Raw genomic sequence first — 27,323 nt, 5'->3', positions numbered from 1 at the left:
AGTCCTAATCCCTAAATCATCTTATATATGAAAAAACTCTAATGCACATGTAATGTAATTAATGAGATGTAATTATTATTTGTCCTCGTTGCGGAGAAAAATTCTATTATGTTATATTATGTTATTTATCTATTTACCTTTTAATATAATTTATTTTATATTTTATTGCCTATACTACTACATATAAATAGGAAGCAAGAGGATAAATCTAAGGGCACACTAAAGTATTTTTCTCAACTTATTTACTTTCAAGCAATAGAATCATAATATTTTTCTCTTATTCTGCCTCTCTTTCTCTCACTCTCGCTCCCTTGCACACTCGCTCTTTCTACATCTTTACTTTTTTAAACAATTTTGTAAGTAGGGGTGATAGCACCGAAGGATCTACGTAGAGCTGGAGGAAAAAATCGCAAGCACAAGCACAATAACAGGGAAGGAGCTGTATGCTCCAGGAACTGTAGTATTGATAAGTGTAGTATGAAAATTGTCTACAAGTTTTGGTCCTCCTTTTCCTATATGTATTTCTTCTATTAAATTGAAAATGCTATAAAAGAAAACGCATAAATAAAAACAAACTATTGCATCAGGTACTAAAATAGCATGTAAGAGAGTGAGGTAGTGGGAGGCGTATCTGGCAGTTAGGGAACCGGTATAGTGTGCTGCCGGTATAGCTTTAGGTACTACATCAAGGGGTGTAAGTGAGCTGAGCAGGCTCGAGCTTGACTCGTTTATGAGCTGCGAGCAAAGCTTATTGAGCTCACGAGTAGAGTTCGAGCATGAGCCGCTCGGATAATGGAGGATTTGCATACATATCGAAATTTTTTTTAATGTATTTTACATAAATAATATTTAATTTATATATCATTTTTATATCTACATCATATTAAAATATGCACGTTCATATATTTGTTTAATTTTAAATAAATTAACATTAAAAATATATTTTGATATAATTTAAAATTTTAAATATTATACAAATTTATAAAATATTTATGATATACATTTAAATCTCTCAATTATCTATCGCTCTCACAAAATCCACCCAAAATAAATTAACCTCATGTGCGACGTGCTACCCTAATGTATCATCGTCCATTTCCGAATCCCTTCTTCGAATGTTAAAGCCTCTGCTGCTCTGTAGCAAGAGTCAGAGACACGTGGTAGTGGATGGAAGACTTGGAAGAACAAAGAATGAGAGAAAGGAATTGAATCGATCGATCCGAATTCTAAAGTATCCACGAGCCGAGCGGCGAAACCTCTGCGATAATTTATCAGCCATTTCGCCCAATTTGCTCCCACTCTGCAATCTGAATCTGCATCCATTAAACTAGATATTCGACAACATTGCGCTGGGCTCGCTGAAGCTGTTTGGCTGAAGAAAATTTCACTTTGAGTTTGGTGCGTTTGATTGCAGGTAAATATCGAATGTTATCTCGAGCTATTGCTGTCACTTTGTTCTCAGACTAATTACAATTGTTTCATAATTTTTACAAAGATCACAATAAATGTAGACATCTCCAAGATCCGATCTTTTTCAGTACTTCTTCATGGATTTTCAGTAGGGGTTTTACGTAGATCCATGCTTGATCGCTGTTTATTTATTATTATAATTATTTTTGTAACTTTCTGCTTCATTAGTTGGTTTCAAACTTTCTATGTTCTATTAATAATTATTTGCTGGAGCCTGGAGGTTGTCGTCTTTATATGCTTATTTGCGTACATTTGTACAATTTTCATGATTTCTTTTCAGGGGGCATCTTGCTAATGTCTCTTTTTGGTTTTAATTTCGAAAAGTTGTTAAATTTTACGTTTCAGAGCTCATTTGTTTGCTTAAAGTTTGAAAACATTTTTTGAAATGCAGTGAATTTATTAGATTCCATCATTTGGTTGAATGTTAGAAATCATTAATGGTTTTAAACTCTAAAAATACCTAATAATATAAATTTTCAAAGTCATGATTTCATTTTCACAGACAAATTTGAATGAAAACTAAGGCTTGGTTTGGGATGGCTTTCCTACTGCTTATTAAAATATTTTTTAGTACAAAAATTTAATTTTTTACTAAAAAACTGCTTTAAGAAGCAGTGGAAAGCCTTCCCAAACGAAGCCTAAGTCATTATTTTTAAAACATTTTCTACCGCTTCAATAAGAAGTCAGGCAACTTTGGTTAATTCTTGCATTTTTTGTTCTTGACTCGCCTGCTAACCATCCTGGAGAGTTATAATTACTTTATATGAATTTACTCTAGAATTTTACTTTTTCGTCTGAATTCGATCTTATTATATTGAACTATTAATGAGTAATGGTTGAAGTTCTCATGCCTTCAATTTTTTCAGCTATGCTTATCTGTGGTCCTGAATTTTAGGTGATGATAGGCTCGACTACATGATAAAAGCTTACAAAAAGAATGATGAGCAATAACAGCGAACATGAGAAGAAGTCTTCACCTGGTATAAGTTATTGTTTCATACCATCTTGATCCTTTAATTGCATATTTTATTTAGGAAACTTGCATTATTTTCTTAAGAAATGTCCTGGTTGACTATTTGTTACAGGTTTGTGAATTATACGTGTGCTGAACTTAAAATCAAAATCTAAACCAAACGATTCAACAATTTTTTATTTGATTTGATTTTTTCTTTTTCAGTTTGGCCTCTTAATTTAAATGATATAAGGAGTTAGATCAAACTTTGCTAGAAAAGATGAAAAGCATATTAAAGTATGCAATTATTCTAGGAGAATCTCCAAACATTGGGTTAGTTGACAAAGATTAGGCTACTTGATTCAATTCAATCTCTGTTGAACATTACCGGCTGACCCAAACAATTGGTTAAGCTAATTTTGGTTAACGTTTCCAATTGGTCAAGCTACTTGGACCTTACCCTGACATATTAGGTTAACTCAGGGAAGATGCTTCATTGATGGCCTTTAAGTGACTCTCAGGTAGACTAAGGAAGACAATAGGGGGATAAGAAAAACTGCAGAATGAGGCGAGTGTAGGGAACACGAGACTTTGTAGCACTTTCTGCTTCATTAGTTGGTTTCAACCTCTTTAACGAACTGGTTGTTCCTTAACTAACTACGGATTGAATGAATTTCCTCATCTTTGTTGGTTAAAGGTGTCTTCTTTCAACCTATATCAATTTATTTTAAAAATACATTCTCCTAGGTACGGTTATAGATCTTTTTGGTACTTACATGACTTTGTAGCACAGTAAGAGTATGCTGTAAATTGTGCATGACTTCCTCTATTGTCGTAGAGCTTTGATTGAGGAGTCTAAAGTGACATATCTACTCTTTTTTTTGAAAATGTGATTATTATAGCATTTTTTCTGCTTCAATCGCCACGTGCCAAGTAACTTTCTTAAAACAGTGGTAGATTTAAAGTCGTTGGACAGTTAAATTTATTCTCTTCTTTTTTCATCACATGCTTATGTCTCCTTGTCCTATATGTGTACAGCTCAATAAATCATCATCTTACATTAAGATTTCATCAGATTCAGATTGAAAAATTAGCTATGATTGATGAATTTGGCTTCTATTATATATTTCTTAGCATTATTCTACAGCTTAACTCTATTGTGTTGATTTCCTAACCTTTGCCATCATCATTTCATTGCAAATTGCAGTTCACATCATTTCTGTTTTTGTGATTTTAATCTTTGAAGTTAATACCCATACCCAGTTCATGAAAACATTTTGAAAACCATAACCCAAGTATGTAATTGTAGATGAAGAAACTAATCTTAAACTTGTGTTTGTTATCATTATCAACGTTTCTGTTTCTCCATTATGCATAAATAGCGATTTTCTTAACTTAGATATATGGGTTTACTATGTGGTCCTGTTGCATTGACAAGTTCTTAGCCTAGCTGATAGTCTGTACAGTTTTGAAGCGCTTGGCCTGGCAGATGGTCTGCACAGTTTTGAATTACAATTTCATGACAGAACATATTTGTTAAATGCAAGAAGCTAGTATTAGAAGGCTTTAAAACCATTCATGGAATGTTGATTCCATTGCTCTCGGCCATGTTTGTTGTTAAGTGAATCCTCTGTAGTCATGGATGATAAATGGTGATTTGTTTAGCATGCCTAGTCCTCACAGAAATAACATGTATCATGCTAGATGCATAGAAGCCATTGCAATTAGACATGGTGGAAGTTTCTATATGCCATTTAAGCTAGCCAAGGTATGTAAACGGGAGGGCTTTTTTGGAGTAGCAGTAAAAGGCATCCATTGTCACCTAGAAATACCAGGATCGAGTCATCGAATTAATCTATCTGAAATTTCAGTGGTAAGGTTGCGTGTATTACCTTCTCCTTAAAACCTGCATTGGCGGAAGCTCTATGCATTTAGTATGCCCTTTTTTAAGTGCCCATGTAAACATTAAAGAAATATGTTATTTATTTAGAACTATACATCTTTTGCTTATGGCATATTTTGTATTCATTTCATTTGCACAATCATTTAATATTGACTCAATTATATTGTTTTCGAAGAGGCATGCATCGTATTTAGTGACACTTTAAAGCATTGTTGACCTGCATATGCGCTTTACGATTGACCTGAACAATCTTGATAAAAATGGTGAATAACAAATGCTATGTTTGATAAAGAAGTATCAAAACTTCTTGATCATGGTCAAAATCATTTGAACATCATCTATTTGCAAAATGGATCGTCCTGTTGCATTTAAAATGTCAAAATTACCAAGAAAGAACTCAATTTTGATTATAGCGAATGAAGTCGAAAATGATGAATTATGGACACAACATTGTGTGAAATCACTTAAGCATCATCTATTTACTCCATGCCATTGCTCTAGAACATCAAAATTATGAGGAAATAACACTTATACTGCTTATGTTCCCGCACGAGAGAAATGAAAAAAAATCCACCAACACATGCAAAATGAGGACTAAATTCGACACACACAATAACAACAACATCAAGCCTTTATCCCACTTGTGGGGTCGGCTACATGAATCCTTGTTCTCCATTGTGCCTTGTTAAAAGTTAAATTCTCAATTAAATCTAATAAAGAAAACTCATCGACACACACGAGTGATAAATTGGCAAATGAATTGATATGGGATTAAAATAAAAAAATAAATAAACATTTTTAACATTTAAAATTTAATTTAAATTAATATTTAAGTAAAATTTTTAAAAATATTGATATTTAAATCAATTTTTTAAAAAATGAAAATTTAAAAAATTAAAATATGTGAGTGTACAATGCAAATGCACTGAAAAGTGTGTAAGTGCATCGTGTAAACATATCGAAAATCATACAAGTGTATTAAAAAGTGTGCAATTGTACTTTGAAAATGCACTGAAAAATGTGTAAGTGCTCCATGAAAACACATAAAAAACTATACACATTACATAAATGATATAGTGAATTGTCAAAGTCAAAATTACTTGCATGTGCTTTGACTAAATACATCAAACTATTAAAAATATGGTCCAAGAATGTTATGTTTGTTTTATGACGCTCATAAAGCTAACAGTCGAACCCGGTCCTCCGTTAACAAGTTAACAAAGTTGATAAGGCTTAAAACTTCAAATACTAAAAAAAAAATATTGAAATACCCTAATGATAATTGTGTTGATAGTAAATCTCAATTGAAGGGGACCCTATTTTCATAAATGCCTTCAAATCTTTGTACAAATCATTTTGGGCTTAAATTCAAGCAAAATGTGAGAATATCAGGAAAACTAAAAAAAAATCAACTATTTCAAGTAAAATTCATTCCACCTAAATCTTAAAGCAAAAATTTATCCACTTTCCATAACCACTTATTGAGGGTGATAAACTTAAGGACAATTTTAGTTTATAAAGAACAAATGTCTTGTCGAGCATATTGTTCCTTTCGATTCTCAAATATTCTCTTATCAATAAGGATATGATATATGTCTTTTAATCGGTGATTTTGCCACCAAAATGACATCACATGTAAATAATTATTACCAAAGTTCTTTGATTGAATGGTTTTGCCACAAAATGACACCATTGAATTACGATCACAGTTAAAACCCATAAGTTCCTCAATGGCTATAAATCCTGAGTAATGAATCTTAGGGCGTATTTGATAGAGCACAAAACTTTTTGTTAGCCAAGGTTGACTTAAATTTGTCTCTTTAAACAAATATTCACCCCATATCTATAAAGTTCTCTTGGACGAAATAATTCATGACTGCCAACAAGGATCTTTCGATCAAGTTGGGTCGATTATCGCTGCTGACTAAGTTGACTGTGGGCTCTAAAAATTTACGTACCAGCCTCTCTGCACCTTTTTAATGATAGAGAGAGTTTTAAGGAGATTAGGTTATGGGATAAATTTTTAGAAAATATATTGAATTTTAGATAAGGCATTACGAAGAGATTTTACCCTCATTTCACGAGGACTTTATGATATGAGGTATGATTTCCTATGGGTGCATGCCCCTATGGTTAATTACTCTTCTTGATAATGAGATAACTTTTAGTTAAGGCTAGTCGTGTTATGACCCTGCTTGAAAGCTCAAATTAATGTGGGAATAGACAGTTAGATATATATCACAGTTCTTTCAGTAATTTCTCGTTTGATAAAACAAGAACAACAACAACTTTAGACCTTTTTTTCACTATATGGGGTCGACAACATGTATCCTTTTCCTTCATTGTGTCATGTTATGAGTCAAAATCTCATTCAAATCTAATTAAAAAGGTTATTTCTAATACTTTCCGATCAAGTCTTTGTAGGTCTACTTCTACCTCTTTTAACATAGGCTGAATCTAATACATTTACTCTCCTAATTAGGTTATCGGAAGGCTGACATTTTATGTGATCAAATCATCTAAGGTGACTCTCTATAATCTTATCTGCCACAAGAGCTACTCCAAACTTTTCATGTATATACCTGTTTCACATTCTATCTCTAAGAGTAAAGCCGCTCATTCACCTGAGCTTCATCATCTCTGCAACACTAAACTTAATTTTATGCTTCTCTTTTAATGGCTAATAACCTGTGCCATAAAGCATTACAAGTCTCACCACCATCATATAGATTTTTCTCTGAAGTTTGAGGGGTATTTTTCTATCAACACAACAAACCCAATGCATTCCTATTCTTGATTTATAAATTTTTTTTCAAAATTTATTTCTTTTAAATTGTACTATTTTAACAGTTCATTTATTACCGGAGCACTGTCTAAATTATACCAATTAAAAACATCCCTTTTTATTTTTATTTTTATCTTCATTTCCTTTTCTATTTACATGCATAGGGGTACATTGTGTCACCAACCAGTATCATGAGAGGTGAATTTCTATATTTACATGCATATACCTTCTCCATTTTCATATTGTCCTTTAATATATTCATTTCATTTCCTTTCATATATATCAATCTATATAAGCAGTATTCATATTTATATACACCATATTGTAACTTTGATTGCTTAGTTTTCCTCAATTTAATGCATAATAGATATTTTAAAATTTATATGTATAAATGCATGATAGAATATCAAATAATTATTTTGAAACTATAATAAAAATGTAATTGCTATAAAATAAATGTAATCACTCACTGCACTTCTTTTCATATATTAAAACACTTCCAAATTTCTTAAGTTTTTAAATAACCCTTCTTAGTATATCACCTAAAATCAAGAACACAAATATGTAAATTCACACAACTATTTTAGAACCATATCTTAATTACTTCAAATTAAATCTACATTAACATATTTAACTTTAACTAACTTTTCTCTGAGAACTTTACCTTGATTACAATATTTTGTCTCAACTCAACAATTAAATTCATTCATTGTTTCAAAATAACATTTATCTTGCATTAAATATCGTTTGACCAAATAAATATATTAAATATAATTTAAAATGCATCAAATATCATTAAAAAAATATTGAATGTTTTTAATTTATAATGCCATAATTACAATTACATAATCTACTTTTAATATCTAAATAATTGAAATTAAATATACTTAAATTAAAATTAATTATCTCAATTAATCTTACTTCCTCCTTTACGAGTCGAGATTATTACCAAGTGAATTTCTTCATATTGAATAATCATATACTAACTGTTTAAGTTAAAAAAATGAAAATTATACATTTCCTTTTTATTTTCAATGTTTGAATAGAAAAGAAAAATTTAAATCACTTACACTTTTACTGACGTCGGAATGGAGACTTTCAAACTCCTCTTTCTCCTTCTTCCTCTCGCCGAGCATAAATCTTTCGACAAACATCAATTATAAATAATTCTCCTCAAAATATTTTCTTTCACAATCTCTCTCTCTCTCTCTTCCCTCAAACCCCTCTCTCCCTCTCTGCTTCGCTGGACTAAATGAAATCAACTTATTCCTCATATGGAGTCGCGTATGTCTGCTTGCGATAGATTGTCTTCGACCCTTAGTGTGCTCGTGCCGCTAGCTCGTCGGTTGCTCACGCGCTGCTTTGCTAGCCGTCCTGCTCACCTGATGCTTCTTTTGCTCGACCCTTGCATCGAGAAAATAAGAAACCGGTTCAATTTAACCAATCTAAAACAACCACTTATTAAAAGTCGTTAGATAGACCCTAAGTATCTAGTGTATTTTGACAACAACTTCAAAGTTTGAGAATTGAATTTTAAGATTTTTGAGATTTTGAAATTAATCACCATACACTTGAAGCGAGTGATGGTTGAATGATGATGGGCTCGATTGAGATCCAATACTTCCGTCGTCTCGGCTATAGTCGTCCCTAGTCTACTTAGTCAGAGGAGGTAGTCAGCCCAATTTGATCAAAGGATCCTTGCCGACAACCATTTATTTCTTTTTTTTTAAGGCTATTTTGTAGACTTAGGATGAGTATTTGCCTAAGGGGATAAATTTGAGTTGATCTTAATTGACAAAAAGATTTGTGTAATATCAAATATACCATATGATTCATTACTTATGGGTTTAATGTCATTATGAAACATACGGGCTCTGGCCGTGACCATAATTTAGTGATACTAATTGACGACCAAACCACCAGGTTAGAGTGTCTCAATTATAATCGTTTACCTGTGGTACTGTTTGACGACGAAACCACCAGTCAGATGACACGTGACACATCCTTACCGATGAGAGATGTTTTGAGAATGAATTTTAGCGGTACGCTCATCCGAACAGTAACTCTTTGTAAGCTGAAGTTATTATCAAATTTATCCTCTTCGACAAATTATTATAATAGATGGCGGACGCATTTTTTTAAAAAGTTTTTTAAGTGATTAATTCCATTTGTATATTTAAATTTTGAAGAATTGGATTTGAAATTTATTGAAACTTGAGCCCCTAAACTGTTAATTTTGGAATTTGGGGGCATTTTTAGTAATTAATATGATCCATTCTTGTTGAGATTCACATTCAACCGTGCCATCATCGGGTTGTCATTAGAGTCACTTTAAAATACTTGTATTTCTATGAAAATATGGAAGACATTTGAAAATAAGGGATTCCCTCCGGTTGGAATTTATATTCAATATTGTCATCATCGTGGCGACGTTAAAGTCACTTAAAATAATGTGGGCTAAAAAAATTTGCGCTCCAGGTTCTCCGCGCCCTTTTTTGTCAACGAGAAGAGTTTTAAACAGTTTAGGTTTCACGATAAATTTCAAAAGACAGATTGAATTTTAGATTAGTCACTAATGAGATATTGCACCCTCATTTTGTGAGGATTGGGGTCTAATTTTTCATAGACGCAAGCCCCCTATGATTCATTAGTCCTCCCGATAAGGGAGCACTTTTGATTAAGGCTAGTCATTAGATAGACACTAAGTACCCATCATATAATAATAACAACTTCAAAATTTAAAATTGAATTTATGGTTTTTAAGATTTAAAATTTATCACTGTAAACTTAAAGCAGGTGATGGAAGAATGATGCGGGCCTGATGAAGATCCCATGGTTCCGTCGTCTCGGGCTATCGTGATCCTTAGTCTACTTAGTTAGAGGTGGTAGTTGACCAAACATGATAAAAGGATCCTTGTCGGCAGCTCTGAGTTGTGTTGTCCAAGGTACCTTATAGATTGGAGTGAATGTTTGTGGGCTCTGAAAATTCATGCCCCTGCCTCCTCTCTTTCGGGAGAGTTTTAACGAATTAAGTTCCGAGGTAAATTTTCAGAAGACAGATTGGGTTTAAAATAATTCACTACCCAGAGATTTTGCCCTCATTTTGCAGGACTTTAGATCTGGGTTCTAGTTTCCTATAGGCGCAAGCCCTTATAGTTAATTACTCTTCCCGATAACGAGAGAGAACTTTTGATGAAGGCTAGTCATCAATCAGATATATAACATTTATCTAACATATAGTAGTAGTATGGGTTTGGTATGTTGAAAATTTAATATTTAAAATTGGAAATGCACCACCTTGTACGTAAAGAGGATGGTGGGAGAATGGTGATGAGCCCAATCAAGATTCCATGGTTCTGTCGGCCCGGGCTATTATGATCCATGGTCTACTTAGTTAGAGGAGTTAGTCGACCCAACCAAATAGAAGAATCATTGTCGGTAGCCATGGGGTTGCTTTGTCCAAGGATTTGATGTCGTTGAAGAGCATACGGGATATGACCGTAACTGTAATACATTGGTGTTGTTGGACCAAACCACTAGGTCAGATGGTCGCGGTCATAATCGTTAACCATATGGAGCAATTTAGCCAAACCACGAGTTATTTGCAATGGCATCTAGCTAAATCACCAATCAGAGGACCAATGCCACGTACTTACTAGTAGGAGACAGATTGATAATGAATCATAATGATATTCTCGATAAGATATTAGCTATTTGTGAGCTGAAGTGATATTTAAATTTGTCCACCTTAGAAAACTATTGTAGAGTGTGGATGAGTTTTTTTTAAAGCATTTTGATGGTTAATTTTAATTTTAAATATTTTAGGTTTCGATATTTTCTTGAAGTTTTTAATTTTCATGGACATTTGGGAGACATTTGCTTGAATGTTTGTGGTCCCCTCCCGAAGATAAACATTCACCATATCCATCATCAGGATAATTTTTGGGCATTTTTATTTCATTGATTGAATCTTGTTAACTTTGTCTACTTGCCGATAGAGGACCGGGTTTGTTGTCGGATGTATTCTTTTATTAATAGATTTTCCTGGTTATAAACCTTGTCAACTCTGTCGAAATTGCTGACATATGATTAGGTTTGTTGCAGGCTTTGTGCATTTATTAGTGGATTTTTTTGTTATAAACCTTGAATGCATAATATGAATGTGTAAAATTAATATCTTGGTCGGCGCCATGACCTTATATTTGTTTGATAGTTCAAACCATGTCGACTCCTATCTACCCACATAGACGGATCGGGTTCAAACTTAAGTTCCTTTCTTGATCCACGCAGCATCCTCAAACATCACGTGTGTAAATACAACACACTCATCGGGGTCCATGAGGGTATATTATTTTGCATGCCATTTGCATGCTTATTCAATACTTGCATGATGTATTTGTATGATAGTACAATACTTGCATGATGTACATAGATACTTGCATGATCTATGTCTGTAATACATACATTATCTACTTGCATGTACAATATACTTGTATGGTAGTGTAGCGCTTGTATGACGTGAATGACGTTTTTGCATGTCGATATATAAAGTCTACATATTGTTATGACACAACGCATCTTGTAATACTAAATGACACATTTACAGGCAAGTTGCAATGTATGTATGAGGGCACTTTAACATATTTGACGTTGATCAGCTATGCGAGTAATTATAATATGCATACATGCGCGTTGGGTCACTTTCTGTCTGCTTGTATGAATGTTGGGTATCCGGTGATATAATGTTGCACTTCATTCACTGTGCACTAGCAATGCAGTTCAATTCATTTCGTCTTCTACAAGCTGTTGTTTTCTTTAGTACTTAAATTGCAGGAATGTACTTCTATTTGCAAATGAGTTACACGTCGCATTAGGATCTTCCATTTGTTACTTGCAAGCAAGCTAATTTGTCTAGTGTGACAACATAACATTGCAAATTTGCTGCTTTAGTTTACCAGTGGCCTATAATTTTTACTACTAATTCCCTGCTTTTGCTTACAGGTGAATCGTAACATTTTGTCATGGGTCGTTCGTTGTCTCTTGTAAGCAAGTTGTCACATCAAGACGACTTTGTTTGACATTGCTTGTGATTCACGATATGTATTTAAGAGCTAACATCTACTACATTATGTTCAACGCAACTCATTAATCATTGCTTATAGGCGGGTCGTAGCACTGCACTATGGGTCGCCCATTATTTCTTGCAAGTGAACTGTCGTGCACTGCAAGCTTTGCTAAATCTGCCTGTAGATTATCAACGAACATTCAACAATCACCATCTTAGCTTGTAGGCAGATCGATGTGTATATGAAGAATGTCTTATAGTGGCTCGTAGGTGTTTGCAGTTATTGTGCATTGACCACCTCTGTTTATGGAAAATTACTGCATTTGGTTGACATTGAATTGTTGTCGAAGTATTTTTTGTTTGTGCACACTGTTCATTGCCACCCGCAGATGGATTACTGTGTGCGCAATAATTCTTCGGTTCATCACTCATAGATATCTTCCTTTGCAGTATATAACAACCCAAGCTCTTAAACATTGATGCGCCTTTTGGTGTAATGGTTGGAATTCTTCTCACAATTGTGAAACCCCTTAAGTAAAAGAAGCTAAACTCTTAAACGTTAAGGTGCTTTTTGGTGTAATGCTGGAATTTCTGTAAGAAACTACGCAATTAAACTTGTTCTTCCCTGAGCAATTATGTGATTAAGGTAGTATCTCATCTTAAGTTACACAAACATGACAAAACCGCGAGCCTCTTAGGCCAAAACGAACAATATCTCGATAGTTAAGAGTTTGAGCTATCACAACATGTCTCACCTCACAACGACAAGTATGTCGCTTACGAGTTCACCTGCTGCACCTGTACCATGAACACTGCTGACGAGCTTCTTCTCACCACACCCGAAAGGGCATGCAAAAGAGTCTACTCAACGCATTGAATGAAGAGCAGGTGGGGTCTACCTGCGATGTTGTGAACGTCACCGATGAGGCTTCCCACCATGCCCGAAAGGTGTGCATAGGAGTCCCTTCACTGTGTCGATCATATCATTGCAAGTTTTGGAGTTTTTAGGGCTTGAAGGCATTAAGGTAGTATCTCATCTTAAATCTAATTTGCCTTTTGAAGTTTTGACCCAGAACATCCTAAACTCTCTTGCAGAGTTGAGGCATAATTTTTTAGAGGCCATAATCATGCTTAAACTTGCTTTTTTTCCTGCAGGCTAGATATGTGAAACTTTTTGAGTTTTCTCTATTTAAAATATTTTTATCCTTCAACATATTGTGCTTTTTGCAGAATCTATCCTCTTCGTAGAACTTATGAGCAATCCTAATTGTAAGTTGAAATTTGTACAAGTAAATGGGACCTCTATTAGAAAATCTACTGGTTTATGCACATGCTAGGTACAAATATGATAAATGCACAAATTAATAAAAAAGAGTGCAAGCACCAAAAAAGATACATGTATTTATGTGGTTGGCTAAAACAGTAATCTACATCCATAGGAGGGGAGAGATGATTTGATTCAATAGATGTACAATCAAAAGGGGCATCAAATCTCATCATAAAGAGAAGTCCCAAATCTATTTAGCTAAATAAATAGAAAAACATCATAGAAACTTATAGAAATTACATGAACCAAACAAGACAAATGATAAATAAAATCCAAATTGTATCAAAAGAATTCCATTTGGATGCTTCTCAAAGAAGCTTCATTCCCTCGGGTACTCTTCTGTTTGTTTGGTTCTCAATAGCAGCTGTCTATAGCCCTCAAGCACGCACACATAATCCCCAAGCTTTTCTTCCATCTCCTATTTATACGAGTTTAAGGAAGAGGGGGAAATTCCAAACAAAATCTTGTTCAAATAACATAATTTGTAACTTCTGAACCAATTCTTATTCAGGAATTAACACTGAAATAACTGATGTGAAACAACATGGATGGCTTTGCAAGGGAGAGGATCTCTTCTCCAAAATTCCAAGTCCTTCCACAAAAGCTGAGAATCTCTTTAAAGGAATCTGGGAAGCTTTCGGCCAAGAGAAACAACCTCAAACACTCTTTCCAAAACCTGAGATAAATCTCAGATTATTGCTTAGGAAATAAAGGTGGGGGAAGGAAAGAATATTGATTAGAGTTCAGGTGGAGAAATAAAAAGGAAGGAAAAACCTGGGAGGGAGAAGGGGACGGGTCAGAAGAGAAAAGAAGGTGAGATTGGCGGTGGATTGAGAGGCGGTGGGGAGGGATTTTGATTTTCTGATTTAATGCCTTGAATTAGGAAATCAAATTACTTAGGCAAGGGATAGGGAATTTCGGCTGGAGCAAAAAGGGGAAAAATGTAATAAATGTGAGTGAAGCCAAGGTGGAGGTGATTTAATTTGGAGAGTGATTTGAGGGAATTAATGTTTTAAATCTGAATTTAAATTCAGATTTGAGAATTAATGATGATTGGCTTAAATGGTGGGAGAGATTAATGGTGTGAATAATGCTAATTCGAATTCAAATTTTGGAATTCAAATTTGCATTAATGAAGAGCTCTTCCCTAATTGGAAACTAATTGATTACAAGGGAAGAATTAAGGGAGGCTGGCGGGATTTTGAATTCAAAATTCTTAGATTTTATTTCAGAATTAATGACATCATTAAATGCCTAATTATTAAGAATGAATTAAGCAATAAATAAATTTGAATTCAAATTTGAAATTTTGAATTCAAATCCTTCGTTAACTTAATCCCTCCAATTTAGGAAAGGCAATTAAGGGGTTCTCGGTTGGGGAGAAGGAGGTGGATGGTGGCCGGTGGCTAGAGCTTGGGCCGGCGGTATGAGGGGTCGGGTGGAGTGTCGGTCGTGGGTTGAGGAGGTGGAGCTAGGGGGAATACTTGGGTGGATGAAGAGGGGAGGAAGGAGATGAATAACAAAAATACGAGTAAAATAGAAGATAACTAACGAACTCACAAAGAGATCGTAAGAACCGCGAACCTCGGACTCTTCCAAAGATTGACGGGTATTGCTTTTGCCCTCACCTTGGGCTTTCCATAGAACTCACACAGAGATCTAGGAGAGTTGAACTCACCAAGAGATCAAGAAAATATGAACTCACAAAGAGATCAAAAGTAGAAATTTTCATTCATCATCATCATCCTAATACAAGAGAATGAGCCTCTATATATAGGCCTCAAGAGAAATTAAAAGTCACATTTGCCCCTTGGGCTTACATAAGACAAGAGGGTAAAAAAGGGAAATTGCGAAACTAAATTAAAATACACTTAATAAATGAAAATAAAACAAAGTGATCTCGGTCGTCGATCTTTTTTTGATCCTAACATTTACTCTTGGAGTGAATGGTGTTAAATGCAAGAGTATTTTGGTTATTTTTAATTGAATATTTATTAAATGTAATTTTCAAATAATTATAATTAAAAAAATAATTAAATGTTTCTTTAATTATTAATAATAATAATAATTTTAGTTTTAATTTAAAAAAAAATAGTCATATTTTATAGAATATGATATATATTGATTTAGGGAAATCAAAAGCAAATTGATATTTTATTTTCAACTTAATTACACATATTTTTATCAATTATATTTTATGAAATATGACTAAAATTTTTGAAATTAAAACTAAAATTATTATTAATTTTTTTTTATTAAATAAACATTTAATAATATTTTTTAGAAAAAATTAGAATTACTTGCAAATTACATTTAATAAATGTTTAATTAAAAATAATCAAAATACCTTTATATTTAACACCATTAACTCCAACATTGAATGTTAGGACTAAAAATATCTCATTTTAAAGAGTTGAGGGACCAAATTGGCCCCTCAAAAAAGTTGGGGACCATTTTAGTCCCTTACAAAACTTTTTCTCTTCTTTTTATCGAAGGCTTGAACACTTTTTCCATGGACATTTATTGGTCCTGAAAATTTTAAATTCTATTATAACAGTTTGAATGTAATCTTAGATTTGTCTTCTCCAACAGGTAACTTGAAGAAACTGAAGGAGTTATTGCATAGAAGTGATAATCGGATTTGTGCTGATTGCAGTGCACTAGATCCTAAGTGGGCGTAAGTGGCATCTTTAAAAAAATATTTCTGTTCTTCTGAACTTATATCCCAGGGTGGTTTAGCTGTAGGATATGGCGATATGCATACCTTATTTTACCGGTTAATCGGTAGTTTTCAGTCATTTTTTGACCCTTTGGTTATATTTTAATTATATACTCATCTATGGTGATTATCATGCTATCTGGAATAGCGAAAACTTTAATATAAATTTGATTTCAGTATGGTTTCTTTATTGATTTTTTAGTTAAAATTGCAGGCTTGTGTTGCTAATTTAAATATTTTTCAAAAATTTAAGACAAAGTATGTAGATTTAAATTTAAGTGTTTAAAGTTTGGGATAAAAGCATTAATTAGTAAGGAATTAATTTTTTTTTTCTGGTGTTAATGCAAAGGAAACATTATTTTCCTTAATCTTTTATGAATTAAGTGCTCTATAGCTTTGGAATAAAAGCATTAAATCATGGGGTTTTAATTTGATTCTTCCTTTGTGCTATTGCAAACGTAAACTTTTCATCTTTCTGAATGCATGATAAAGAATGTTGACTAAAAATTTTTGAGAGCAATGACTTGATAGTAATTATCTCACTTTTCTCGTGTTTTAAACTCCAAACAACAGACTTTTTGTCCTCTTGGATAGAATCGATCATCATGAATATCCAAATTTTTACTCTAATTATGACAACACTCACTGTTACCTATTTGAGCAGAGCTGTAGCTGCGGTGGCTGTAGTCATGTGCGTCTCCTATATGTTTGAATAGCGATTCACATGCCTATTTTATTGGCACTTTTTCTGCATCTTATGTTTTGCATTGTTTTCGTGTGTTCTGTTGTGCTTCTTAACATGCTTTGCTATGACTTCAAATGCAGCGGGTTTTGACTAATGCATGGATGATTTGAGTTTGATATTTGAATCTCGGTTTATCAGTACAATATATTTTGCATGATTTCTACTGTGAATTTTGTTTTCGAAATTTCCAATTCAAAGTTGAACTTTAATCAAGCCAATGAGAGGCAACTGACTTGGGAACAAGATGCTTATAGATAGATAGCCTGATCCCGATAAAAAAGGTAATATTTTCTTCAATAAAATTTAAATTCCTTTTTCATTCTTGTTTATCGAGTAGATGTTGGATTCCTTCGAGTACAGCACAGATGTGATATGTAAATTCAGTAAGAAATTATATCTTTACACTAGTGTGACTCATATGAGGCTTAGTGTAGGCTCCGAAAATTTGTGTCCCAGCCTCTTCGCATTTCAGGTGAGTTTTATTGAAAATGTTCATGGTCAAGTTTTTCAGAAGGTAGATTAGATTTAAGATAAGACACTATCCAGATATTTCACGCTCATTTTGCAAGGACTTCACGATATGGTTTCAAGTTTTCTATAGGTATAAGCTCTTATGGTTAATTATCATTACGTTAATGAGAGAGGACTTTTGATTAAAGTTAGTCTTTAAGTAGATACTAAGTATCGATCATATTGTAGCAGTAGATTTGGTGCTTAAGATTTGAAATTTACAGCCTTGCACTTAAGAGAATGATGAGAAAGTCCAATTAAGTTCCAATGATTTCATCATACCGGTTGTCACGATCCTCAGTTTACTTAGTAAGAGGAGGTGGTCGATAGCAATCATTTTTTGCTTCATTCAAGGGTATCTTGTAGACTTAGGGTAGATGTTTATTTTAGAGGACAAGGTCGAGTTGACCATAACTAATAAAAGACTTTATGCCCTATTAATTATACCCTATGATTCATTAGTCAAGGGGTTTTTAGTCATTGAGGAACATATAAGCTCTAGTTGCAACTAGGTTTCATTTTGTTGTAAAATCACCCGATTATAAACATTATTTTTGTTTTCATTTGATAACAAACCACCGATTAGGGAACCCCTTTAGTTGAGATTTATTTTCAACACGACTATCATCAGAGGCTTTAAATAATTTATTTTGTATTTGAGTTTTGTCAACTCTGTTTGCTTGCTAGCAGAAGATTGTGTTCAAATGTCAATTTCTCGTATTATTATACAAACGTCTAATATGAATGTAAAAAAAAAAAATCTTCATATGTTTTATGATTATATATTTATTCATTAAGTTCAAGTCTTGTCAACTCTAGTTCTTTCAAGGAGGGTCAGACTCAAAATTTTAAGTTCATTTTTATTTTAGCCTGTACAGTATTCTCATGTAATAAATTTAAGCATTTAACATAATTGTTGGAGTTGAAATTTAATTTTAATGTCCAAGTATTTTGCACACACTTTTTAATGCACTTACATAGTGTATTGCCTCGTTTTACGGTGCTTTTGTGCAATGCACTTGTATATTTCATAATATACTCGCGTGATTCATGCACACATATCTCATTGCATTTACACGATACATTTTGCGCACTTGCATGATCTTGGGTGTTCTTGCACAATAATCGATATACTTAACATTTTTTCATATGTTTGTACAATGCATTTGTATGTCTTCAATACATTTCCATTGTACATTTATGGGATGCATGAACAAGATTTTTTTTGGTGATTTAATGAGTCCCGTGCATTTTGTTGAAGTAGTTGTGAAATCTATAATGTGCGATAGTATATTGATTTGTCTCTTTTGAAGAATATTCTGTTGACCATCATGCTATACCCAAAGGAACAAAAAGGTAGAAGAAGCAAAAATGAACAGCGTACAAACCTCGTACCCGATGGATCCACGAAGTCGTTTATTCATGGGATGTATACGAGTTTTCTTTTTCTCGTAATTAGTGATTATGTTATTTAGGGCACTTGTTGATATATGACATGCGACATGTTATTTTATTTAGAGACATTCATGTGAACCAATTTATTGGAGATATGTAAAGGTATGATGTGGTAGTCATTCATGTGAATGTGCTGTCTCAGATTGTACTTGTGAATTCGCATTTAAGTTCATTATTGCTTGCATTTTATTCATTTGTGCATGCATTGCAGATCTGGATGTGAATGTCATGAATGAGAATCTTAGCACATTTTTTTAGACCTGTTCTTTCCTCATCTTTATATAATTAAATTTTTGTTAAGCGGACCCCATAAGGAAGTAATTTTTGTGCTGTAAATAGAGGAGCCTCCTAGTTCATTTTTATCTCTAGTTCATTTCAGGGTTGTATTCTCTTGAACTTTGAGTGTTTATGAGTGTACTAGGAGTGAAAGGAAAATCTGTTTACATTCGGCGAGCTGTCAAGTTCATTACAAGTCCTTTGTAAGTCCAACATTGTTCTCATTTTGTCAAATTTAGTTTAAAAGTATTATATATATTCTTTTTAACTTATATTCAAATATATATATTTTTAATTTTTTATGTGCAAGTCCTCTATTATTTTGAATTTCGGTAGTATTTTGATGTCTTCCGTGCATAGGGGGCATCATTAGGTGTGCTAGGCCTTCCAATATACCAAGAAATGTGTGTATCATTGGTGTCATAAGATACCACGTTCAGACTCTTCTATCCCATCAGCCAAGAAAGATATGCATGAGTCTTTAGATACTTGTTTGCAACTCTCAACATTTACCCGCCAAGTCAAAAAGATGCTCACATGTACTTAAATTTATCCTACTATGTTAATAAAAGCATGCACAGGGCTTGACCATTGCATCACAAACGTTGCTTATGAGTTTTGCTTGCTGACTAAGAAAAGAATGCACGAGTTTCGCTCATTGTGCCAAACTCTTCACATTCAGGATTTTAATTTTTTTTTTTATGTTGCGAGCATTATACCTTTGCATGCACATAATAATGATGACAATGATGACCAGACAACGAGGTGAGGCATGGGTTCTTTTTTTATCTTGATTTATTTATTTTTTAGATAAAGAAAGAAGAAGATTTTGGGGGAGGGAAAGAAAGGAAAGAGGATAGAGAGAGAACATGAAATTTCTCTATGTTTAGAGAGAGAAAGTGCGGATTAAGTGAAAAAAAATATTCTCTATTTTTAGAGTGATGAGAGTGAGAAAGAGTGTTAGAGAGGGAGATGTGGAGAGAGAGAGAGAGAGGAAGTGTGAGAAAGAAGTTTTTTTTCTCTGTTTAGAGAGAGAAAGAGAGGAGAGTAGTGAGAGATTTGGATTTTCTGTCTCTTTTTGTAGAGAGAAAGAGGGTAAGGGATTTTGGTAGAGAGAAGAAGTAGAGTAGATGAGGGAGGAAGAGAGTGTGAGAAAGATCTTTTTCTCTCTGTTTAGGGAGATAAAGAGAGAGGAGAGAAGAGAGGTTGGAGGAAGAAGAAAAAGAGAGAAGGAAGATGAAAAAGAGAAAGAAGGATGATGAAAAAAAGAAGAGAAAGAAAAAAGAAAGAAGAAGAAGAAGAAGAAGAAGAAGAAAGAGGAGAGGGTTGATTGGCTAGGGCAGATGATGGCAGGTTAGTAGGCCACTAGTCGGCCGACGGGGTGTAGACACCCAGGATTGCAGGCAACGACTGACTGGGTGCAATTGGTGTGTGTAGGTAGCGGTGTACTAAGGAGGTCGGGTATGGTTGGGCGTGCATGAGTCTTTGATAGGTGAGAGTGTCAGCTGGGAAGTGAGGGAAATGTTGAGATGTAATGAGGTGTGTTATGTTGTTAGGTTATTTTGGTTTGGTTTTTCTCATTTTAAGTCTTTTTTAAGAACAATGCTATTTTTTTGCTGGCAAAAAGGATAAAGCATTTATACTAGAAGATTCCAAAGATTTAATTTTTTTGATTGATTTTGATTTTCTTGTTAATTTGCATATTAATATATTAACTTTAAATTAAATATAAAATGAGAAAAGGTCTAAAATGGTTCCTTGATTCTTTATGAAGGATGAAAATAGTAAAAGATCATTTTGGTTCCTCTTTAAAGAGTTGAGAGATCAAAATAGTTCTTTAGTATTGTTCAAAACTATTTTGGTCTTTTATAAAGAGTCAACGTACCATTTTGGTTATTTTCTCAATATAAAATATTTAAAATAATAATAATAGGTATTTATTTAAATGCGTGTTGATTTGTTCGCCTTATTTTCGCTGTTGGCGTGCGTTGATTTCGTTCTTGTTCTGTCAATTTTTTTTTTATTTTGCCATGTGAGGACCTAACCAATATGGGCGTAGGTTTTAACTGTTTTAGCTGGTCCCGAATGCGTCGAAGCTATCCTTTTTGCAAATGGACGCTGTTTTAGCGATTTTGACTCTTGGTTGATGCATTTTGGATAGCTTTTGCGTGATATTGTGTCCTTTGCTCGCCGTTTTCATCGTGCTTGGTCGAAACCTCTAAGTCGCCATCAAGGTCAACACTTGGCTTTACATCTACTTGGTGAATTATTATTTTTTTGTTTTCTTTTAAACATTATGTTATTAGTGTTTGTGAGTATTTTCAATTTTTGTCAAATCTATTACAATTGAGCTTTCAATTGGTGTGAATCTCAATCGGCTCATTGATTTTTGGTGGTTTCAAATTTTAGTTGATTTTTTTTTTAATTTTAATTGATTAGTATTACCATTTTAATTCAGCTTCCTGTATTGGCCAATTTATGCTTAAAGAAAGCTAAGTTTTTTATGATTACCATTAATGATCTTTGATATGTGAGTCATAGTTTTTTTTGTATGATCTACATCCATTGTATTGTTCTATTTCCATTAAAAATTTTAGGATCTAACATGTCCTGCAACACTACTTCACTTTCTAATTATTCTAAATGTTATTTTTAAGGTTCTGGAATTTGAAGGAATTTTAACCTTTAAGTTTAATAGGGTATATCATCAGTTTTGGTTGTTTGTGGATCCTCATTAGTTCTTTATAGTCAAGTTAGGCATTTAAGAAAAAATGCTGTATACGGACCATGCTTTTATTAAGTAATGGATTGACAATACTGGAGGAAAGTGTTATGGGAGCTAAAGAAGATTTATGGAGCAAATCATTCAGAAGCCAAGTTTACTGGAAGAAGTTTCAGGTTTATTCATAAGAAGATTTGATTGAAAGATAAAGAAAGAAAATTACCAAGTCCATGAGACCGTTAAGGTGGATTCTAGATGCCCACAGTCACGCAACATATTTATCCTACTTTATGAAATCATTGAAAGCTCAGCCTTTATTTTCTTAATTAGATAACAGTGATTGCTCAACCCTCAATAGACAATATATGAAGCACTGTTTAGTCCTAGTAGGGCAATTGATTGTCATTTCATAATTCTTGGATGCTCGAGCTATATATTCAGGAGATATACCTCTGTTGATTTGGAGAAACAAAAAGTGTTTTTTTTAATCCTAAACTATCTGTATAATCCTCGAAGAAAAAAAAAGTTAATTTATTTTGCTTTATTGACAGGCCATTCGCATGCATCATCAAATCAATGTAATCAGCTTTCTCTAGATTATAAATATTTTGTGAGATCAAAGTCTGTAAACATAAACACAGCAAGCTGCTGAATTAATTATAAATGTAACATAAGTTTTATTAACTACTATTTGGGTGTTTATTAATGGGCTATTTGTTTGAATGTATTATGAGTGTAGAATAAAACAAACCTACGGGTTTTAAAATTTTAGGTGTTTATTTAGAAAAAAAGAAAAGTAATATTTGGAGAAATTTAGAATGCCCCTCCTCGAACTATGATGGTATGACCTATTGCCGCATGTGACCTCGCTATAACCCATGTTTTTGACCTACCGCCGCACATGATGCACACCTACGTCCCATTGATCAGTGACCCCACACAAACAATCACTAATGAGACCCTAGCATTACACGCTCGCTTCTTCACTATCGGCATCATCCCTACCATCTGTATGACCGTGCCCTAGAAATGAATTTCATTTTCATCTAAACAAACATTAAAAGTGAATTTCAATGGCTTTATTTAATAGTCAATCAAATAATCTTAACAGATCAAAATGTAATATATTTAACTTACACTGTATTTGAAATAAAAGCCAACATCATAAATACCTTCAACTAAAGAACCTCCATATTTAATTTGTATAGATCTGTCATGTTTTATGATGAGATTTATAATTTGTATGTTTATTAATGGAAATTTATTTTATTTTATCAGTTTTTGTTTAAACTTTTCATCTTGTTGCCAATGCTTTAATTCTCTTGTGTTCAACTTTATTATTCTACTATAAAATCGTGGTTTAATGTGTTTCCCTGCTTTGCCCTGACAGGTCAGTTAATATCGGCGTATTTATATGTGTAAAATGTTGTGGTGTACATAGAAGTCTTGGCACCCACATCTCAAAGGTAATATTAACCATCATTTTCTCTCGATTGATGAAGTTTTCATTTCATTAATTTCAAATTTATGTATGTCGTACCTCTTCATATCAATGTCATTGTTATATCTCTGTGGTCCTCGTTCTGAACTCCACTTTATCATGGCTGTCGCCTTGCCTTCCAATTTCAAAGCAGTAGAACTCTCTGCCTATCATGCAGCGCTTACTGTTGAAACAAAATTGAACTCAGAGCGGGCTAGCGAAGAGATTATCATAGTTTTATTTGATGTTTGAAAGCTCTTATAGTCTCTTACGGGACATATTCCGTAGTACGAAAGAAATTTGCATCAATATCTTATTTGACTTCTGTAGGCCCTATAATTTTCAATCTTCCTCATCCTAGCAGACAACCTGATTTTTTTGGTTCGCTTAAAAAAGACTTTTTTTGGCCATTAAAAGATAAGCATAAAATTAAGTGTTTCATAGATGAATATGCTCAGTTGGATGAGTAGCTTTACACTTAAATATAGTGCGCAAAACGGTTATATACGTGAAAAAGTTGGAGTAGCTCCAGTGATAGATTTAATTTGAGAGAATTGCCTTAGATTGGTTTGTTGCATAAAATGTTGGTCTTTCGATGATCTTGTTAAGAGAATAGATGTATTAGATCGGGCCTATGTTAAGAAAGATAGAGATAGACCGAAAAAGGCTTGGTTAGAAAGTATTAAAAATGATATTTTTATGAGATTTAAATTAGAATTTAACTTTTAATACGACGCAATGGAAAAAAATGATTTATATTGCCGAACCCACATAGTGTGATAAAGGCTTGTTGTTATTATTGTTGTTGAAAGACGAGTGCATGCATCTTATTCACCTATATTGTGAATTATTTACCCTTCATTTTTTTTTACAACTTATCATAACATCAGGTTTTATCGGTGACACTGGATGAATGGTCAGATGAGGAAATTGTATCTATGATAGAAGTTGGCGGGAACTCTTATGCGAATTCAATATATGAAGCTTTCCTTCCTCTGGATTTTACAAAACCTACAGCAAATTCAAGCCATGAGGAGAGAGCTAAGTTCATCAGGTGAAATACTTATTCATAGGACTATTATTGTGTTTTTTTTTTCTTCTATGGTAGGCGATTCCTTTAACGAAACACCTGAAGTACTCCCATAGGTCCAAGTACGAGTTTCAAGATTTCTTGAAACCAAGCCTGCGTATTGTTTCTTCAAAGAGCTCTTCCTCTTCGAAGAACTCTTTCCGGTCATCCGACTCCGTAAAGGAAAGCTATAGTGGTTTGGATTCCAACAGCTCGGTAAGTCTTAACATTAGTATTCATGCACAATAGTGAATTTGATGGAATTTTCTGTTATTACTTTAATCTAAAATGCTATTCTTCTGTTATTTTTCCAAAAAGTTAAGATCGTCTTAAAATTGTTTTGTGCTTTTGAGTGATCACAGGCAGGTATGGTAGAATTCATAGGAATTCTGAAGGTCAAAGTGATACGAGGCAGAAGTTTGGCTGTTAGGGATATGTTAAGTAGTGATCCGTATGTTGTTTTGACCCTTGGGAAGCAGGTCTGTTTTCTGGTTTTTTTTTCTTATCGCAAATTAAATTTCTGTGGAAATAAATAGTCCCCCCTGTTTTTGTCAATTATGTTATCTCATTGAGAATTGGTCGTTGCAGAAAGCCAAAACCTCTGTTATTAAGAGCAATCTGAACCCAGTTTGGAACGAGGAGCTTAAACTTTCAGTTCCTCAACATTATGGCCCCCTGAAGCTGGTGAGTGTCAGGGAACTGCTTCCTCCTAAATGTCTGCAACCTTTCTCACTCTTTTAAATTTCCATATTAAATATACTTCCAAGTAGCATCTAAAGCTAGTAGAAAGCTATAGGGAATCGGTTGCACTCTAGTTAAAAGTTTGGTGAAAGAAAAAAGGCATGCTTAGGTGACATGATTGGGCATTATAGAATAATCAATGCTCTTCCTACCTGATTTATTTAACTACTGTTACTTAAATTTGCCATGGAAACAATAGCTGTAGATAGGTCCCAGAGCATTCACCTTCCCATCACTTTGGAAATGCCTTGTTTTCTATCAAGCATTACTTACTAATATTGGTAATGCATTAGAAGTTTTAGGTGCAACTTTGGTTGAGTTGGCTTCGTTTCTGCTGTAAGTGAGAATAAGGCCAAACTTAGCTGATTCCCATTTTCTGGAATTAGACCTGAAGTCCTGAATTAGTTCTTTGTTGTATGTACATTGACCTGAATCAAATATATCATTGGTTCAAGTTGGGTACTTGGTTCACCTTCTTCATGCTGTCAACACTGTTAGGAATAAGGACACTATGAAGCAAATATATCAATCCTACTTTAGAAACATGTCGTAGACTTATCAGAAAAAGAAAATGCTTTGCATTCATAGTAATATGAAGTAAATGCTCTTCCTTTCAGTAAACTATGTAGACTTCGGCTTCGTTTGAGATGGATTTTTTTACTAAAACTCTATTTTAAGAAGCAATAAAAAAGCCATCCCAAACGAAACCTTCGTCTCTTTTTTCTTATATAAATTTTGCTTTCAAAAGCTAGGAACGGGCCCCTCTGTCTCTTCTACAATGGTGCATGTGCATGTGTCTGTCGAGAGGAAGAGTCTTTAGTTCTCCTTCATGCCTTCCACTGACAAACCTTTTCACTTAATCTAACAATGATCGTTCTATTTTTTGTTTTCAGAATTTTTAGAACTTTCAAACAAATTTAATTGTAAACTCACATAAATCGTTTATACAAAACTTCAAACATAAATCCTTTTTGTTGGAAGCCTGAACTTCTAACCAACGGACTATGACTTTGTTTGGGACGACTTTCTTACTGCTTCTTAAAGCAAGTTTTTGGTATAAAAAATTTATTTATTGTATTAAAAGCTACTTTACGAAGCAGTAAGAAAGCCGTCCCAAACAAAGCCTATAATGGGCTGCATTAACCTGCTTAAATTGAAATCACAACTGCTTTATTTTCTTAAACTGACCAATCTGTCTGCTTTACTGTAAGAACTGCATTAACTGACCTTTTGTTGTCTGCCCTACCAGCAAGTATTTGATCATGACTTACTCTCTGCTGATGATATAATGGGAGAGGCTGAGATCGACTTGCAACCAATGATCACTTCAGCAATGGCATTTGGAGACCCTGACTCGCTCTCTGACATGCAAATCGGTAGGTGGCTGAAATCACACGACAATGCCCTAATGCAGGACAGTAGTGTCAGGATTGTCGATGGAAAAGTGAAGCAGGAGATGTCTCTCAAGCTCCAGCATGTGGAATCTGGGGAGATTGAGCTGGAACTAGAGTGGATCGCTCTGGTGAATGAGTAGATTTTGATTCCCCATCTAACTCAAATGGATCATTCTGTTTTCCAATGAATTTGCTGCATCTGAAATCTCTATACCAGGTAATCCCAGACCTTTGATTAAGGCTTTGTTTGGGACGACTTTTTTAATGCTTCTTAAATCAGCTTTTTAGTGTAAATTTTTTAATTTTTGTACTAAAAAGTTGCTTTAAAAAGTAGTAAAAAAGCTGCCCCAAATGAAGCCTAAGCTGAAGATTGCTTTTTCAGTTTTCTTGTTTTTTTTATGTGCTGATGAGTGTTACATAATTCAGTAAATATTTGGTTGAAAGGTAGACTGGTTAGTTTACATTGTCTGGTTACAATATATTTGGGAATTCTACCAATAATCTTGTATTGAAAATATTTTGGAGTACCGACCCTTATTAGTCTGTATATCTCTTTGCAGAGTAGCAGTAGCGTTTCAATAGGATGGATAGTTATTCCACAGGCAAGTTTAGAAAATTCACCATCTACTTATTTTTCTGCAGCTTGCCATCTTCTAAATCTATAACAAAGTTTAGAAGAAAAATCACCAAAAGTTGTTTCATATAAATTT

The 27,323-nt window shown here is 33.7% G+C and overlaps 1 protein-coding gene across 2 annotated transcripts; it reads left to right on the top strand.

Moving 5' to 3' along the window:
• Nucleotides 1–1,036: 1,036 nt before the first annotated feature.
• On the top strand, nt 1,037–27,160 carry LOC110113318 (ADP-ribosylation factor GTPase-activating protein AGD12). Of its 2 annotated transcripts, none has more exons than XM_020845853.2 (9): nt 1,037–1,414; nt 2,366–2,450; nt 16,095–16,179; nt 23,320–23,395; nt 24,300–24,463; nt 24,556–24,694; nt 24,841–24,957; nt 25,067–25,162; nt 26,469–27,160. In XM_020845853.2, exons 2-9 carry the CDS (start codon nt 2,408–2,410, stop codon nt 26,751–26,753), a joined length of 1,005 nt encoding a protein of 334 aa, XP_020701512.1. In that variant the 5' UTR covers nt 1,037–1,414; nt 2,366–2,407; the 3' UTR covers nt 26,754–27,160. The 2 variants fall into 2 exon arrangements, with proteins under 2 accessions (XP_020701512.1, XP_020701513.1); XM_020845854.2 differs by having other exon boundaries at nt 2,337–2,450.
• Nucleotides 27,161–27,323: the final 163 nt, after the last annotated feature.

The sequence above is a fragment of the Dendrobium catenatum genome, unplaced genomic scaffold (genome assembly GCF_001605985.2).
Source record: "Dendrobium catenatum unplaced genomic scaffold, ASM160598v2 original_scaffold_165368, whole genome shotgun sequence".
In the NCBI taxonomy this organism is placed as follows: domain Eukaryota; kingdom Viridiplantae; phylum Streptophyta; class Magnoliopsida; order Asparagales; family Orchidaceae; genus Dendrobium; species Dendrobium catenatum.
This window is presented reverse-complemented; position numbering and strand designations above follow the sequence as displayed.

What these genes read in the sequence shown, in the direction of transcription:
- LOC110113318 (XM_020845853.2), top strand. Translation starts at nt 2,408, where the DNA reads ATGATGAGCAATAACAGCGAACATGAGAAGAAGTCTTCACCTG. An exon ending in GTTTGGATTCCAACAGCTCG is followed by an intron (nt 24,695 to 24,840) that starts GTAAGTCTTAAC and finishes GAGTGATCACAG; the next exon opens with GCAGGTATGGTAGAATTCAT. An exon ending in TTTTGACCCTTGGGAAGCAG is followed by an intron (nt 24,958 to 25,066) that starts GTCTGTTTTCTG and finishes TGGTCGTTGCAG; the next exon opens with AAAGCCAAAACCTCTGTTAT.